Raw genomic sequence first — 18,416 nt, forward strand, 5'->3', positions numbered from 1 at the left:
TATTTTAAAGTTTAAAAGATGAATGTAAAATAATGTCTTGGTATTATGCACCAAGTTCTGTAGCATGTTTCACTTCTGTAGCCTGTTTTGTCTCTAGGTTGAGCATGTACAGAGCATTACACACACACACACCACTAAATAATCATGTTCCTTATTCTCTACACTTCCTCCTGACATAATGAGATCATCTCTCCAGTACATTTGGCTGTGGCCTGCGTGCGCACATGGTCGTGTGAGCACATAATTACAATCCACTCCCCATTTAAATACATGCAAAATAAAGCTCAAAATATCTAAACAGCAGGAACAGAGCATAAAATCTAGTGCAGTGTACATGGTGTGCCCAAGCGCCTAAAAAAAGAAAGAAAAAAAAGAAAAGAAGACCGGGGAGGCGAGGGAGAGAAAGAGGGTGCCTATGCCACACCTCACTCATTCAGAAACAGCAGTGCTCTCTCTCCCACTGTAAGACATAATCACATGGTCTACGAGATTTACAACTCCAGAGTAAATCTTAGTTTATTTCCACAAAATATGTGCAGTCCGAGCCAAATATAGTCCAAACGCAACGCAAAAGCCACAGTGCGTACAAGAGCAGCGCCGCGTCAAGAGCGCGTCTCCAAAATAACCAGTGCACTGAACAATAGTAAACACGCGAGTGCTAGGCATGTCCGAGTCATTAACGCGATTCACTCTGTTGAACTGTTCGTTCATTTAAAACGATTCAATGATAGGTTTTTTTAAATAGTTTTATATTAAACGTAACAGAGCTGCTTGCTGTTTAATCAAGATACAAAAAATACAAACCTGACAATGTAGTTATTTTGTATTATAGCCATAGTTCGCCTAAAATCTCACATACAAACAAGGAAATACTAATTTGGTGTCTTGTGCATTTTACCTATTATAGTCATCATTCATTAAAACACACCTATTTATTTGATAAGATTCGCTTCAGACCAATTCATTACAAGGAACCGATTCAAACGAACGATTCGTTTGCGAATCACTACAACGCACTCCATACACACAACCATGATCCCTTATCAGCGTTAAGCAATCATGATGAGACTAATATGACAATCAGAGTTAAAAGCAGAATTATTATTATTAATATTTTTAACAATTAGTAGATCTTTTTCACGTCCGACGGGAAACCCAAAATGACACTCCGCTCAGACTGGCTGTATTTCCTCGGTCCAATGTGTTGAACAGATTTATTTTTTTTCTAAATCCATACGTGTCATCTGATTTGAGAGGGAAGTCGTCGTGTGTGGTAATGTAGTAAGCAAAGAAAAAATGGTCAATCTTTTGTTGGTTCTCCCGTTTAATCTCAATCCGATTTGAATCTCGCTCTCCGTCCGTCCGAACAGCAGCGAGCGCACAATAGCAATGAATCTAAACCCTAAAAATAACAACCCTCGATTCTCTAAAAATGCTCCTTGTTGGCACACAAACACATGTCCAGTGAATGAACATGCAGAAGAACAACAGAGACAGCTGCACCCACCTCGTGGTTTGAAAGGACACCGGTCCGGTCCGGGGGTGTGGACCGATGCTGTCCGGCGATGGAGAGCCAGCACGGGATGAAGGGAGCAGGATCCGGCTGATACAGACGGGACAGACAGGTGTGGGATGATGTTTGGGCTGGGTGTCGGTGCTGGATGCTGTCAGGATAGGGAACAGCTTAATCCTCCATCTGAACGCAGACAGCCTCTCCTCGGCCACTCCACCCCTCCCTCACCCCTTCCCTGCGAGGTCCGATTCGCAATGGAAACGCTGTTTTGAAACGGTTCTTTATATAGATTCGGTTGAACCGATTCGCAACGCGTTTGTAAATCGCGACTGCTATGAGAGAACATTTTACAATTTGTGTGATTTAGTAGAAAATACAATTAAAACAACAGTATTTAATAAGAAATGTAGAAAAATGTATTCATAAATTATAAATCTGCAATCTAATTGAATTAGCCTACACAAAGAAACTAACAGCACTTTAAAGTAAATTAGTATGTTTTTTTTTTTTTTTTTTTTGCTTTTTAATTTCAGGAACCACCAACGTACGAAAATTGCATGAACCTAATAATGTCCAATATGTATATATTGAGATGCAGACAAACAAACAAACACGAAAAATAAAAACAAATAACCCTTATTGACCATGGTTTTATTACAAATAAAACCAAAAAAAGCCATGGTTATTGTATAGATAAACCATGGTAACCACAAATTAACCATGGGTTTGCTACCCTAACCATACTTTAACCATGGTATTTGTAGTAAAACTGTGGTTATACAAATGGTAATCAATAAGCCAAAAAAACAACAACAACAAAAAAAACAACTGGTTACTACACTTTTACTACAATAAATTCAAAGGGGTATAAAGTGCACACTTTGATCTATCAGAGAGATAGCAGGAACATTAGGAGTGGTCAAATCAACAGTTTAGTAGCCTACATTCTGAGAAACAAAAGTATGCACTGAGCTCAGCAACATAAAAAGGCCTGGACATTCACGGAGAACAACAGTGGTGGATGATCTGAGAATCCTCTCCATGGTAAAGAAAACCCCTTTCACAACATCCAGCCAAGAGAAGAACACTCTCCAGGAGGTAGACGTGTCACTGTCAGAGTCTACAATCAAGAGAAGATTCATGAGAGCAGATACAGAGGGTTCACCACAAGGTGCAAACAAGGCCATTAGACTTTGCCAAAAAACATCTAAAAAAGCCAGACCACTTCTGGAAAACATTCTTTGGACAGCTGAAATATCAACTTGGACCAGAATGACAGGAAGAAAAAGTATGGAGAAGGCTTGGAACAACTCATGATTCAAAGCATACAACATCATCTGTGAAACATGGTGGAGCAGTGTGATGCATGAGCATGCATGGCTTCCAGTGGCACTGGGTTACTGGTGTTTATTGATGACGTGACAGAAGACAGAAGCAGCCGGATGAATTCTGAAGTGTACAGGGATATACTCTCTGACCAGATTCACCCGAAAGCTGATTGGATGGTGCTTCATAGTACAAATGGGAATGACCTTAAACATACTGCAAAAGCAACCCAGCAGTTTTTTAAGGTAAAAAAGTGGAATATTCTGCAATGGCAAAGTCAGTCTTCTGATATTAACCTGACTGAGCATGCATTTCACTCACTGAAGACAAAACTAAAGACGGAAAGACCCACAAACAAACAAAAACTGCAGTCAGCTGCAGTAAAGGCCTGGCAAAGCATCACAAAACCCAGTCTTTGATGCCCATCAATTCCAGACTTATAGGCAGTCATTGCATATTAAAAATTAACATTTTATTTATGATTATATTTATTTGTCCAATTACATTCGAGCCCCTGAAAATGGGGGATTGTGTATAGAAATGGTTGTAATTCCTAAGCATTTTATGTCGTATTTTTGTTTAATCCTTTAAATGAATCTGGATTGCAGTGGTGTACAGAGCCGAAAATATGAGAGTTATTGTCCAAATATATGTCCTTAATGTATATACAACAATTCTGTCACGACAACATCAATGCATATTTACTTAATCACACATAAAGACGCTGTTTCTTTAAACACTTCACAGTGTGGTCTCAAACGAATCGACTGAACAATTTTTGAACCGCTTGAAACGAACTGTCCGAACGAACCGATTCGCCAAAAATGAATCAGACTTCTGCACGCAAGTATCATCCCTCAATCCGTCGCCTTCTGTTCCTCTCTTAAAGCCGTCTGTCTCCCTGGGGTCCTCCTGCAAGGTCAGGCACAGTAGAAAAGAAGGAAATTAAACGACCGGAGAGAAAATTGGACAACATTTACAAATTGCGCTACGCAAAACATTTTTTGTCATACTAAATAATGCTAAAAAAAACATACATTTTGATCAAACAATATGTCTCCTTTAATAAGCAACAGTGTCAGTACGATGCAAAAAACCAATGTTTCTTAATTCACATATTTTCAATTTTAAACGATATCTTACATGCTTATTATCATTTCTTTCATACTGCACATTGCTTATTTCATATTATAGAAGAGCCTCGTCGGTCTCCATACATGGGCAGTTGCTGCAACCCGGAAGTGTGTCGTCAGCGCACATGACCGGAACTCGATCACATGATCAGTGTTTTCAAAGAAAACTTGTATCCATTCACCCGGACGCGGCGGAGATCCTGCGCTTTATCACTGTAAGTAAAATATTTTATTACCCATCATATATCCATAACCATTATTCGACAACTAACGACACTTAAAAACGCAGCTGGTTGTAAATAAAGCTAGAGGATTTGATGTCAAGTTAAAAAGCAAACATATGCAGTGTTATGATTAACGTTATATATTGCCATGCTGATTATACATTGTGCATGTTATTCGATCATATTTATTAAAGCAAATGTGCATCTTGGTTGTTTTTCTCCTCACTGGTCTGGGCTTTGCTTGATCATCTGTATTGGTCAGTGCTGGTCAATCCAGTATTGATCTGTCTTTATTTTTAGGGTCTTAAGGTTGCAGTGACCTGTTATCTGTGAGAAGTCATGAGACTTGTGATTCTGGACGACTATGATCTGGCCAGCGAATGGGCTGCAAAGTACATCCGGAACCGGATCGTCCAGTTCAAACCCACTGCTGACCGCTACTTCACTTTAGGACTTCCAACAGGTGAACTAAAATTTACCCAACAGTTCCCAATGTATAAAACCCAGTCCTGCCCTATGTATGTCTTTCTTGATGAATATGCTGTTTCTCTCAGAAATATATCAGAATCTGGAAATTCCATATATCAGGAAGATTATGATTATTATTATATAATTTGATGATTTGCAGGTAGCACACCCCTCGGTTGCTATAGGAAGCTGATTGAATACCACAAGAATGGAGACCTGTCCTTCAAATTCGTGAAGACCTTTAACATGGATGAGTATGTGGGTGAGTGAACTGCACAGATCGCTTCTCACAAAAGTGCTGAGTACGCAAGATCTCCAGAAACTCTCTCAAAACACTGCAGAACTAGAGCTGCCGATGCAGCAAAACAACACATGGATAACGCATACAACAGTGTTAAAGAGCGTCTACACACTGGCCTTTCATCCTCATCCCTTTCTAGTCTAGTTCAGAAAACATTTAATAAACATTATAGTTGCACTGTGACATTTTCACGACTTTAAAAAAGCATGTTTTCCATCAAACTCTCATGGTAATGAATCTAGTTGGTTTACCTTTTTTTGTAATTCCCATTATTCTCAGTGATGATTCTCATTAATTGAATGCAGTGTTAGAAAAGAATGTAGGAATTAAAAGCAGCATCATAATATCTTTCTAAATTTGTCTTCAGGTCTGCCCAGGGATCATCCCGAGAGCTATCACTCCTACATGTGGAATAACTTCTTTAAGCACATTGACATCGAACCCCAGAACACCCATATACTGGACGGCAACGCCAGCGACCTGCAGGCCGAGTGTGCAGCCTTTGAGCAGCAAATTACTGCTGCCGGTGGAATTGAGCTGTTTGTGGGAGGTGCATTCAATAAATTGGTTTTCCAGACACAGATTAATCGAGAAGACACCAGTAACAGTGCTTTGTGATGAATATCTTAATCTGCACTCACAAAACTGTTAAACTGCTGCAATAACAAATGCTTTTTGTCAGTAATGCTTGTATGGTGATTGCACATTCAACTCCAAAATCAAAGGTCTGTTTGTTGGCCACTGAATTGATTCTTAAGCTTGCTGTAGCAATAATTGATAGAATTTTAGTCAGTTTTATTGTAGTATTATTTATATACTATTTATATTGAATTAGCAGTTATTTAAATATTTGTAACTTTAAGTTTTACTAATTGTCTTTTTTTATATATTTAAAAAAAAAAATTCTATTTAGCGTTAATTGAATATTTTTATATCAGTTGTAGTATAGATTTTATAAATGTATGAATTTTTTATCTAATATTTATATTTTATTTAATTGCAGATTTATTTCAATTAATATAATAAATTTTTAATGGCTTTTGTTAACGATAACAAAACTGGTTTAAATGATATAGGCTTTAGGCTGTTAGTTACATGATGACAACATACACAGTAGATTGGTAAATTTATGAATCTACTGGGGTAAATCATAATTAATGAGTTGTCAAAAGAAAATGAAAATTTTTACATAGTTTTTATGATAAATAAGCACATTTCGACTGTAATGCCTGTTTTCAGTCATTTGCATTACTTACTTAAATACTCAACTACTATTATAGTCAGAATCATTGCATATTTTCATCCATTCATCTGTTATTAATCTTTCTCTATTTTGTATCTCTTGTTTTTTCAGGCATTGGTCCAGATGGGCACATCGCCTTTAATGAGCCCGGCTCCAGTCTTGTGTCCAGGACCAGAGTGAAGACCCTGGCCAAAGACACCATAGTAGCCAATGCTCGTTTCTTTGGGAACGATCTTTCCAAAGTGCCCACCATGACTCTCACTGTTGGAGTAGGAACAGTGATGGATGCCAGAGAGGTAAATTAAAGAATACGGGAAAATCACATATTAAGGAGGAGACCATTCAGCTGAAAGAGTTTAATTCTTAGAAATATTAGCTTAGAAATATTAATAAAGCTCAGAAAGGAAAACAAAGTGATCAGCTGCAAAGATTAAAGCATCTAAAAAAGAAAGAAATTATATTTTCAGTGATTAAAATGGGAATTTATTTGGCATCAATTTAACATCACAATGCAAACATTTTACTTACCACATCAATATTCTTAATACTTCAAAATGTAAAACTTTACATAAATCTCTGAGTGGGAACCAGAAGCTGAAACTGAATGTGTAATGGACACAACATCTTTTGTCCTTAATTTCAATAGCATCCTTTGTGATATCAGTGTCTTCCTTTTGTCCCAGTCAGACACACTTTTGTTTGGAGCGTTTGTCATCTGCAATTGATAAATATAATTATCTTTTATATAGTAACAAATGTTCTTTTTGTTATAGCACTAAATTGAATAGGAGTCTGTGTCTCAATGTGAAATACAAAGAAGTATATAAACATACCTGAATACTTTAACAGACAGGATGCTGCTGGGTAAAATGTCCTTTGGGTCACCTGATTATCGTCATCATCATATTATTATAACAGACAGCGTGCATCTCCTTAAACATTTCCAAGTCACATTGTACCCTGCAAAAAAAAAAAAAAAAAAAAAGTTAAACTAGTTTTTGACATATGTTTGCCTTCAGAACAACATGTGAAAGCCACCATTCTGAACATGATCATTTTAAGACAATACTATCTTTTTGTCCTCGATTTGCAGGTCATGATTCTGATCACAGGGGCTCATAAGGCCTTTGCCCTGTATAAAGCCATCGAGGAAGGTGTGAACCACATGTGGACGGTATCTGCCTTCCAGCAACATCCACGAACCATTTTTGTGTGCGATGAAGATGCGACACTGGAACTCAGGGTCAAAACTGTGAAGTATTTTAAAGGTACGTGACTGAGCTCTCTGCTGCCTGAGGGGCAAATCTTTGACTCACATACACGGAAAGTTGCTCTTCTGTAGAAGCAGATTCTTTGAAGAACAAAGAACTGGTAAATTGACTAAATAGTTACTTAGTAAAACAAGCGTTTAAAGGTAAGAAACAAGTTCATTCAGGTTTGTTTAGCAGTTTGCTCTTACAATTGAAAATTCTGTGCGGATTTGATTGATGTTTACTGTTGTGACTTCATGGAATTCTTTACATCCTCATGGCCTCAGGTTTCATATGCATACTACTGTTCAATTTAAAAAAAAAAAAGAAATTAATACATGTATTCAGCAAGGATGCATTAAATCAATATTTACAATGTTACAAAAGATTTCTATTATGCTCTTCTTTTGAACAATTGGTTTATCAAAAAATCTTGAACAACATTTACAGTATTTCCACAAAAATATTAAGCAGCAATTTTTTTTCAACATTGATAATAATAAAAAACATGCTTCTTGAGCATCAAATCAGCATATTCGAATGACTTCTGAAGGATCATGTGATCACACTGAAGGCTGGAGTAATGATGTTAAAAATTCAGCTTTGACATCACTAAAATAAATTACATTTTAAAATATATTCAAATAGAAAACAGTTATTTTAAATTGTAAAAATATTTTACAAGATTGCTGCTTTTACTGTATTTTACGTCAAATAAATGCAGCCTTGGTGAACATAAGAGATGTCTTTTAAAACATTTAAAAATCTTACCAACCCCACAATTTTAGCCATCCCTTTCCCCTCTGAGGAAACCAATATAGCAGCTGTGTGTTTGCTTTTCATCGTTTTTCATGATCTCATCTTGGTTTTAGTGGTTGGCTCGTCTCAAGGTCAATATCTGTCTAAAGACGGCAGGTTCAAGATCTTAACCCGTCTGGAATGTCCATCACAAGCACTTTTCTCAGAAACACGATCTGTCCGGTCTTAAGGGCTTTGGTCTCTCCTGGGGGTTTAATATCTTTGGCTGGGCTGGATTTCCTAAACATACTGATGGATCTTCTGTCCTGCAGGGCTGATGCACGTCCACAATCAGCTAGTTGAGCCGATGCTCAGCGTGAAGGACTACATTGACTGAACGCGCCAGACGAGACGTCTGGAAAAACCACAGAAAAATCGGAATGACATCAAGTGTGAATGAGTGGGTCTCAGGGACCACAGCAGTTTTGAATGGTCATAAAGTGTAACAGGTAGATGTTGTACAAAAAAAAATCTTCTTTCCTATGGTGCCATGTTCACACACTCCAACTGAATCTCTGTATTAGCCTTTTTCATAATTCACTCTTAAACTACTTTAAGGCCAGTATTAACAAGAAAAGACAATGTTTTAGGGAAATTATACTAAGAAACACTCTTACTTTAACCCTTTCAGCTGATGTTTACTGTTTTAGATAACACTATCACACTCCTTCACATCATTAATGAAAGAAAACATCTGTTACAACCCATTCTGAGTAAGTGAATACATCAGTTCTTCTGTACTGCAGTTTAATCAGGAAATACGGTTTTCACTGATGGTCAGTTTTTTATTAACACACTATAACCCACAGCTACTTAAAGTTGACTTGAATGTGGATTTTTACTACAAGGCAAATTATTGAAAGTGTTTTTTTTTTTTTTGAGAATATTTTTGTTTAGATGTTACCAGTTTTCCCTAAATTCTCAAAATTTAGGATCTCTCTCTATACATACGAACCCTCCAGGTTTTATGATAACCAATCATTTGTAGTGTCTTATATGCTGATGAACACAAGTTAACAGGAAGCTGATCTGTGATCAGAATTTCCTACTAAGTACATGTAATTTTATACAATTTCAATTTCAATTTTCTTGTCTTTGAATTAATCCAGGTTACTTGCAGCATGTAAAACCAGTGGAAAATGCTGGAAAAGTGTATTTCATGTTTGCTTATTCATATATTAAAAAGGCTTTTATTGGCACATCTCATTGCTTTCTGGATAAGTCTGTGTTGAGTTTTTGGTGTTTCAAAATAACAGTTGTCACTTGGCTTCTGTGAACAGTAAATCCTGCCTTTATTTGATTGACTGGCCATTTCAATCATTTGGACAATGGCGAATGCTGAAAAACGTCACGGCCTTGCATTGAACAAAATTTGTGCAGCACCAAAGTACAGTTTTTATTCAAACTCTTCTTCTTTTATTTTCTGAAAGGCCAGCAGCTGTAAATGTGGTGTGCTTAATTGCAACAGTATAAAAACAGGGCTAATTATCTATATGCACAGTAAAAATCCTTATATGTTTTTAATTATGGGGTGAAATAAGACACTGACATGCAATAGTCTTGTCAGAATCGCCCGATTTCTGCTTAACACTCAAAAATGTTTCAGAAAATGTCCCGGACTGCTTTCAGCCTTACATCCACAACCACTGCAACCTCTGCAGCTTGATGGAAATGAAATAAATGTGTTCAAAGGAAAACAGCGCTGCCAAATACTTCTGCATCCACTCAGTCTAAACGTTTCCAATGAAAACCCTTAGCTTGCAGTCTCTGAATCCACTCCTGAGAGAACTGCGATGTTGTTTCGGCATGATGAAGATGAATTCATCAAACCTGCTTTAAGTTCCCAGAACAACATCACTTAGTTATATGAGCTTCAATAGCATTGCTAAATCAATCATCATACTGTACATTGGCATGTGGCCCCAGGATTTGATGTCTGTTATGATAATGTTCCTGAGGGAACTACTTTCTTTTAAGAACGTTGATAAAAGCGTCTTTTAGGACGTCAGTGTTTCTAATGCGGCGCAATTTCTTCTTTCCCTCAGCCTGCTTCTTTAGCAGCTTCATTTTTCAGGTAATGTCACCACCGTACTAGTAAAGACAGACGTGACCAAGAATCAGCAGCTAATTAAAAAAATGTAGAAGAAACATTTTTCAGTATGAGAAGAGGTACACATTTTGCTAGAACATTCTTTTGATATTCTTTTATTCTAAAAGAGAGAATGATGGCCTTTGGGTGAGATCATTTTTAAGCAAATTTTCATTTTTGGGACAACTATTACTTTAGGTTTGAAGTTATTATCTTAGTAACATGCACAATACGACACGTCCACACTTATGTTTCTCGAGTGATGATCTTGCTGCCGATGGCTGCTTGCACTGCGATCTCAAACATCTGTCTGGGGATGGACTTCTTCAGTCTCTCACATATGGCTTTACCCGCACTGTACGCTTTGTCTCTAAACACAAGGACGAATCCGAGCTTATGTCATTTATTTTTTTAGTAATCACATCACAAACATAGAAGATGGTATCGAGATGCTGCCAATTTCCAGCTCAAATCATACACAAACTACACAGCTGCAGTTGTGTTTTTCAGAAAAATAAAAATAAAAAAACGAAACAGCTGTTGATCTTTAAGGCCATATTCGCATTTTTAAGGGATTTGGGTATTTAATTGCCTTTAAATGATCAAATAACTTATAAACACCTCTTGAAATATAAGAAAAACTAATTGTATCATGAAAGATCAAGACTTGCTTATGAACGATAGTGGCAAGTTCTTCCACTGGCCGCCCACTGAGGAGGAAGTCCATCTTAATCAGATCAGCGGCCTCATAACCAGCATCCTCGTAAATCAAAGCTATGGACAACAGGAAAACAAATTCACAGAAGTGACATCCAGCTCATCCAGAAACTCAAAGTGAAAAAACATATCTATCCAGATATCAAAACACAACTGAAACCTCACTTATTTACAATCTTTTTCTAATGTTTCCTAACACATCTCACACTTTTATTTGTTTTGCCTCCGTTTTCTTAGTACTGCATGGATTATGTATTTGTTTTATGGATTATGTATTTGTAAACCTTGAGTTTCTAAAATGTGCTTTATAAAAGTCTTATTACTAATGAGCACTAATTCATTCTTTCACAATGAGCTCACCAGGCGTATCCTGATGACACGGATTTCAGTTGGTCGTAAAAGTCCATTACAATTTCGTTAAAAGGGAAAATATACTTCATCATCACCCGACGGTCAATGATGTAGAACATATTCTTCTGAATGGCCCTGCGGCTCTTCAAAAAGGCAGAGAATTGCATTTTGGTGCACTACAAATGCAAGACTCAGAATATGAATTTGCAGAAATTGGGAGGAAAATTAAGGCTATGTTTACAAGACAAGGATATAGTCAAAAACCGAAAAGTTTTTCCCCCAAGTTTTTAAAAAGTTTAACATATACACGACAACATTTTCAAAACGATTTGTGTTTAAACATATCCGTGAAAACGGCCAAAAACATTGTATTAAGTAAAGTTGTAGCCAGTAGTTGGCACTGTCACCTTTTTAGTAAACAGTATATTAAAGCATATATTGTATATTAAAGAAGCCAAACAGTACATCCTTAAAAAGCAGAGAGAAACCCTGGAGCACACTGCGATTGATAACATTGGAAAATTCAATCCAAAATAGCTGTGTGTGAGGACAATCCCAAAAGATATGTGTATCAGTTTCATTAGGGTCACCACAAAAAGAACAGCTTGTATCTATGTCTGATTTAAACCTTTTCAAAAACACTTTAGCTGGGTAAAATCTGTCTAACAATTTGAATGAGATTTCTCAAACCTTGTTAGTTATTATGTATTTCGAAGACAGAGTCCATACTTTTTTCCAATCAATATGATCAACCACATTCCTCCAATAAGACATCACATATGTTGTTGTTACAAGCTCTTTTTGAAAAAGTGATCTAATATTATAGTTACATGATGAAGGAGGTGACAAAAGGCATAGTTTTCCTCCTGGGATTTCCAGTGGGTCAAAAGAAATATATAAAGTGCTGGATGATCTAACAGAGTCCCTTAAAAGCATAACAGCTCCTTTAGGAATAGCGTCCATGACGATGGAGAATACTTTGGGAGTTACTGGAAAATTAAATTTACATAAAAATTCTTCGTAACTTTTAAGAAGACATTCTGAGTTAAATAACTGGGATACAATATACAATGTCTTGATTGTTCCAAATGAAGTACCGGTGAGGGGAGAAATTGTGCTTAAAGATTAATAACCATGCAAGTAATGCCTGTTTGTGAAATTTAGATAAATTGTAAGGGATTCTAGCAATATTATAATTACAGATCAATAGGAAAGGGAGACTACCTAATCTGGAAAAGTACTAATTGGGGATAAAATTCCAGATTGAGTTTGGATTACACAAAAACTAACCAATTAATTTTGAAAGTGTTGTTCAAAGAAGGGAAATCAAGGAAATTCAACCCACCATACTCATACGTGTTCATTAATACACACTTCTTAACATAATGGATTTTGTTTTTCCAAACAAAATTAAACAGGATTTTATCAACTGATTTACAAATTTTGTTGTCCACACATAGAGAGAGTGCAGAGTATGTAAGCCTGGAGATGCCCTCCGCCTTAGCAAGCAGTATTCTGCCTCTCAAGCTCAAGTCTCTCTGCAACCATGCATTGAATCTTCTTTGGGCTTTTATTATAACCGGATCAAAATTCAAGGCACATCTTTTATCTTGATTTTTAGTTATCATAATGCCTAAACATGTAATTACAGATTTAACTGGAATATTATAAATAGTGAGTGCTGTACAATCTTTAATAGACATTAATTCACTTTAACTTATGTTCAGATTAAGACCTGAAGCTTCAGAGAACAGTTTTATATAATTAATTGATATAGGGATTTGGAAAGTATCTCTCAAAAATAAGGTGTCATCTGCTAATTGACTAATAAATATTTCTCGATCAGCTAAACGAATGCCCTGAATAGCACTTTCACATACAAATGTTGACAGCAGCTGCACACAAAGAAGAAATAAATAGGGAGAAAGGGGACAACCTTGTCTCACTCCTCTGGATAAACTAAACCTTGGTGAAGTTCCATTCTTTAATTTAAAAAGGTTTTAATTGCTCTGCAAAACATATCCCCAAAACCAAATTTATCTAAAGAATTAATAATAAATTGATGCTCTAAAGAATCGAAAGCCTTATAGAAATCTAAGAAAAGAATGAAACTGTCCTCCTGAATCAAGTCTGAATAATCTAATAAATCAAGAATCAACCTTATATTGTTAACAATGTGTCTTTTGTTCAAAAAACCAGATTGTGTCTCATCTATAACAGAACCCAATACAGATTTTAGTCTTTTAAACATAATAGCAAAAATAATAAGCACTGTTTAGCTGAATGGGATTTCAATAAGCAATCTTTTTAGGAATTAAAGTAATTAAGCTTGCAGATTTATTGGGGAGAGCCTCATTCTGTATACTTTCTTCAAAAACCTTAAGTAAAAAAGGAGACAATTCTTTAGAGAATTGTTTATAAAACTCTGCAGTAAGCCCATCCTTTCCGGCAGATTTATTGTTCTTAAGTTCTAGAATTGTGTTACTAACTTCAGATAAAGTAATTTCACTATCACAGAGATTTCTGTCATCTCTTGAGATAGTCTTACAATCATTAACAGACTTCAGAAAAGTATGGGCTGCCTCTTCCGAAAATGTTTTTTTTTAATTTTTTATACAGATTACTGTAAAATTTAGCACAGACATGTGCAATTGCCTGAGGATTATTAGTGACCGTCCCCTCGATATTAAGAGTTTCAATTAGTGAAGTACTTAAGCGATTCTTTTCTAATCTGAAAATTTAGGCTGTTACATTCTCCCTTCTCCAGCCATTTTTGTCTAGATCTAATATAAGCACCCTGTGCCCTATAAGTGTACATCTCATCTAATTTAGACTGCAGGTCAGCATACTCAAGTTTATCAGATTCAGAAAACAACTCTGGGGGTTTAGATGAAAGTATTGCAATTTTAGACACCACCTTATTTTCTTCTGCTCTCTTAAGTTTAGCTAAATTACTACCAAATTTTCTAAAGCATTTCCTAATTTCAAACTTCAACAGCTCCCACTGGCAACAGTATGAATCTAACACTAAAGCTCTTCTCCAGTACTGCTCAATCAATAATGTAATCTTCTTCTTAACATCTTCAAAATGGAGAAGAGAATTGTTCAATTTCCAATAAGAAGGAAATGAGCTGAAATTAAGGGATGCAGAAAGACTAATCCTAATAGAGACGGCACTGTGATCTGTAAGAGGTGTAGCATGAATGCTGACTGATTTACAACTATTTGCTAGGCTTTGAGAAATGAGCCAGTAATCTATTCTGGACTGCTTAGAACGGTCCTTGCTGCTCCACATATAGAGTCTCTGGTGTGGATACATTTCTCTACATATATCAACAACACAAAAACGCAACATTAAATTATTCATAATTGGACTTATAGAAGCAGCTCTAGGGGAAAACCTATCTAAATCACTATTTAAAAACATATTGAAATCCCCACCTAAAATAAGAACAGAACTGGGGTATTTATTTAACCAGTACTGAATATTTTCACTGATATTGTCCATTAAAGTGGTATTTTCTATAGAAGAATTGTACCCATAAACATTAAATAACACTGAGATGGTCTGACCAAGTGAAAGCACTAATAAGAGAAAATGACCCTTGGGATCACTGACAAAGTGTAGAATTTCACCAGCAAACTTATTTTTTAAAATGGTGAGACCTGCTGATCGCTCTGTGCCGTGCGACATCCATATATCACTGCCTCACTGGGACCTCCAAAATGTAACATTGTCCTGTGTGGAATGGGTTTCTTGAAAAAAGCAAAATTCTGATCCATGGTTTTTAACAAACAAAAAGAGGGCTTTGTGCTTCACATTGTTTCTTAGACCCCAGGCATTAAGAGAAATGAACGATATTGACATTAATAAACGAACAGCAATGAACAGCTGTTAACACGATTCAAAACAAAGGCAAAAAGTCAAAACTGACTGAGATGAACAGAGCTTAACTGACCAATTTAAAGGTCCAGCTGTAATAGACAATAGCTCAAACGCCATAGTGACAGTTAACAGTCATCATCTTACAAAAGAGTACACAATCCTCATGATGGAACTCACAAAGTAATCTCCACACCTTAAAAAAATGCACACGCTCCGACATAATAGGCCATTTTTCCAGCAGCCCTCGCCTCACTCACTCTCGGCCACAAGCCCTCCATCTCTCCCGGTCCAGCGAAGTCAGATCTTCTCGGAGGGCAGGTTGTTGTCTTTGAGAAACTGGGACTTCTTGGCAGCTTTCCTTAAGGCATCGTGGATAACCCGTGAGGAGAACTGCATGATAATGGCGCAAGGTTTTGTGTTGTCACCTCTCCTCCCCAACAGATGCACAGTGTCAACAACATCAGGGTACTTGCTCTTGGACTCGGGATAAGTCTTGCTGCAGATTTGAATGACCTCGGATCTGATATCTTCTTTGAAAGTCTCAGGCACTCCAAATAATCTCAAATTCCACCTGCGAGAGTATCTCTCTAGACCAGAAATGCGAGTATTTCTATTTCTATTTATATATATATATATATATATATATATATATATATATATATATATATATATATATATATAAAGAACATTAATCAGGGGTCTGTGAATTGTTGTTATTTTTATTTCCAGTTAATTTTCTTTAAAGGGATACACCACCTCAAAATGAAAATTTTGTCATTGATCACTTACCCCCATGTCGTTCCAAACCCGTAAAAGCTTTGTTTGTCTTTGGAACACAATTTAAGATATTTTGGATGAAAACCGGGAGGCCTGTGACTGTCCCATAGACTGCCAAGTAAATAACAGTGTCAAGGTCTATAAAAGGCAATAAACACACCCCCATAATACTCCATCTGCCATCAGACGTGCAATCTCCTCTGTCTCTCCATATCACTGTATGCTGCGTATGCTCTTCTGTATCATCCGCGCCACAAGGATGTGCTGTTTTCTTTCAAATCAAAGCTAAATACACGTAGAAACAGCGCATCCTTGTGGCGCGGATGACACAGAAGAGCATACACAGCAGACCGTTGACGAAGGAATACAGTGATTTTGGAGAGACACAAAGGTTCCCGTCAACGACATGATTGCACGTCTGATGGCAGATGGAGTATTCTGACGACGACTTTCATACCTTTGATGGACCTTGACTCCCGGTTTTCATCCAAAATATCTTAAATTGTGTTCCGAAGATGAACGGAGCTTTTACGGGTTTGGAACGACATGTGGGTAAGTGATTAATGAAAAAATTTTCATTTTGGTGTGGAGTATCCCTTTAAAGAAGAGGAAAAGAAAACTCGGGGTGCAAATTAAAATCTATTCATATATGAATTGCCATTCTGTCTTCTAATCATTCTAATGGATTCACAAGTTTCTAAATCAATGTTCTAAAGCAGCGGTTCTCAATCCTTTTCATCGCATCCCCCTGCTCTGCATCTCTCTCTCTCTCTCATTCTGATCATCAGATGAGCTCCAGCAATGAACTGTTCCATTTATAAACTTATTTTCAAATAGCTATGAGAAGCGTTAAACATGGACGCGAGTGCAGTTACCATACTGTATGAAAGCTTTAATCAGGGAAAAACTGTATATTAAAAGCTAACAGAAGCAGTAGCATTTAAAAATAACTGCATATCTAAAAGTATGAGACAACAACAAACAAAAAACATACCATTAAAAGCCATGCTTGCACAGGTTCTGCACAATCCTCATCACTAATATTCTCTGGGTCTCAATCGGGCTCAAATTGATAAGCCATATTGACGATGTTTACAATACAACAGGAGCACATGCCACTGAGCTGAGGGGCGGGACGTTTAGACGCACTAGAGGCAGTTTAGCCAATCACAACACACCGGGCAAGCTAACCGCTCTGAACTCATCGCGTATTTCAGAGGGAGGGGCTTCATAAAAGCAGGAAATGATCAGCGCGTTTATAGGAGAAGGGACAGAGCGGTGTAGAATAAAGATAAATTACGTGAAAAATAATGCGTTTAAAAAAAAAAAAAAACGGCATTAACACATGTTAGACTGCACCCCATAAACACAATCAAGCCTAGAAAAAAAACAGTCAACCACCCCTTTAATATTACATTTTAAATCCTTCATTTCAGTGCAATATCAGAGTTTTGGACCCCTAAAAACTATTTTCTTAAATTTGAAAACAAGAATTAATCAGGGATCTATGAATCTCTTTACTTTTAATTCAATTTAATTACTTTAAATATTTTTAGATGTTATTTATAATATTCAATGTTCTTTTTTAAAATTATGAAACTCACTTTAAGGTTTAAAACTTTAATTCCAGTGCTATTTCAGAGTTTTGGAATTGGAACAATTTTCTTAAATTAATAGTATCCAACTAAAATAACCATTAAATAATTATAAAATTGTATTTTATTAAATGTAAACAATTCTATATAAAAATGCAAAAAGATAACTGAAAGGTTACTTATAATAAAGAAATACAACTTTATACTGGAGTCTCTGGGTTTTATGGCTGAAAACTTAAGACGACTTGATTTTTTTCTACTTCTTTAGATGTGGTGCCTCTGAAATGGGTATCTTCATACAAAACCTGTTTAGGACTGACTGATTTATTTATCTGCGTTTTGTTTTCTTGTGAGGTCTGTTTGTGCCGTCAGCGTATGTGAGATTCTCACAGTGTTTCTGTTGGGTGTACATTGGGTCTCAGAAGGCCCAGCTCATTGACCTCATATGAATTTCCCAGTTGAGCAGAGACGATCTTGTCTCCTCTGGACACACGTCCACCACACAGAGCGATGTTGGCCACTACTCCTCTGTAATGGTCGAAGGTGGAGTCAAAGAAAAGGGCTTTAAATGGATCTTCCACTCTCACTGTCGGACTGAAACAGAGAGGAAAAACTGATTAATTACGTATAGAAATGTATGTAAACAAACTCATTTCTCGTGGGACTTTTTAGAGAATGAAATGCTTTATTTATACATTTGAAAACTGTCCCTCAGGTACAATGCCAACAATGTAGTTAAAAGGAA

General features: G+C 36.6%; 2 protein-coding genes and 1 long non-coding RNA gene across 6 annotated transcripts in view; 1 reads left to right on the forward strand and 2 right to left on the reverse strand.

Moving 5' to 3' along the window:
* The window catches only part of frmpd1b (FERM and PDZ domain containing 1b), a 41,248-nt gene extending 39,498 nt beyond the window's left edge, over window positions 1-1,750 (reverse strand). For both annotated transcript variants that reach the window (XM_042737982.1, XM_042737981.1), the window contains exon 1: window positions 1,508-1,750. The gene's annotated coding sequence lies outside the window, so the exon portion shown is untranslated. The remainder of the gene's footprint in view (window positions 1-1,507) is intronic.
* A 2,299-nt stretch (window positions 1,751-4,049) lies between these two features.
* LOC109068802 (glucosamine-6-phosphate isomerase 2) lies at window positions 4,050-9,462 on the forward strand. Of its 3 annotated transcripts, none has more exons than XM_042737984.1 (7): window positions 4,050-4,187; window positions 4,497-4,659; window positions 4,825-4,926; window positions 5,333-5,515; window positions 6,320-6,504; window positions 7,302-7,476; window positions 8,529-9,462. In XM_042737984.1, exons 2-7 carry the CDS (start codon window positions 4,536-4,538, stop codon window positions 8,591-8,593), a joined length of 834 nt encoding a protein of 277 aa, XP_042593918.1. In that variant the 5' UTR covers window positions 4,050-4,187; window positions 4,497-4,535; the 3' UTR covers window positions 8,594-9,462. The 3 variants fall into 3 exon arrangements, with proteins under 3 accessions (XP_042593918.1, XP_042593919.1, XP_042593920.1); XM_042737985.1 differs by having other exon boundaries at window positions 4,060-4,187; window positions 4,459-4,659; XM_042737986.1 differs by having other exon boundaries at window positions 4,092-4,187; window positions 4,474-4,659.
* On the reverse strand, window positions 6,693-17,217 carry LOC122139611. Its single transcript, XR_006156417.1, has 3 exons — window positions 17,071-17,217; window positions 7,042-7,168; window positions 6,693-6,923 (listed from the first exon to the last, which is right to left on the reverse strand). It is a non-coding gene; the product is annotated as an uncharacterized LOC122139611 (long non-coding RNA).
* Window positions 17,218-18,416: the final 1,199 nt, after the last annotated feature.

The sequence above is a fragment of the Cyprinus carpio genome, chromosome B14, assembly GCF_018340385.1.
Source record: "Cyprinus carpio isolate SPL01 chromosome B14, ASM1834038v1, whole genome shotgun sequence".
NCBI lineage: Eukaryota > Metazoa > Chordata > Actinopteri > Cypriniformes > Cyprinidae > Cyprinus > Cyprinus carpio.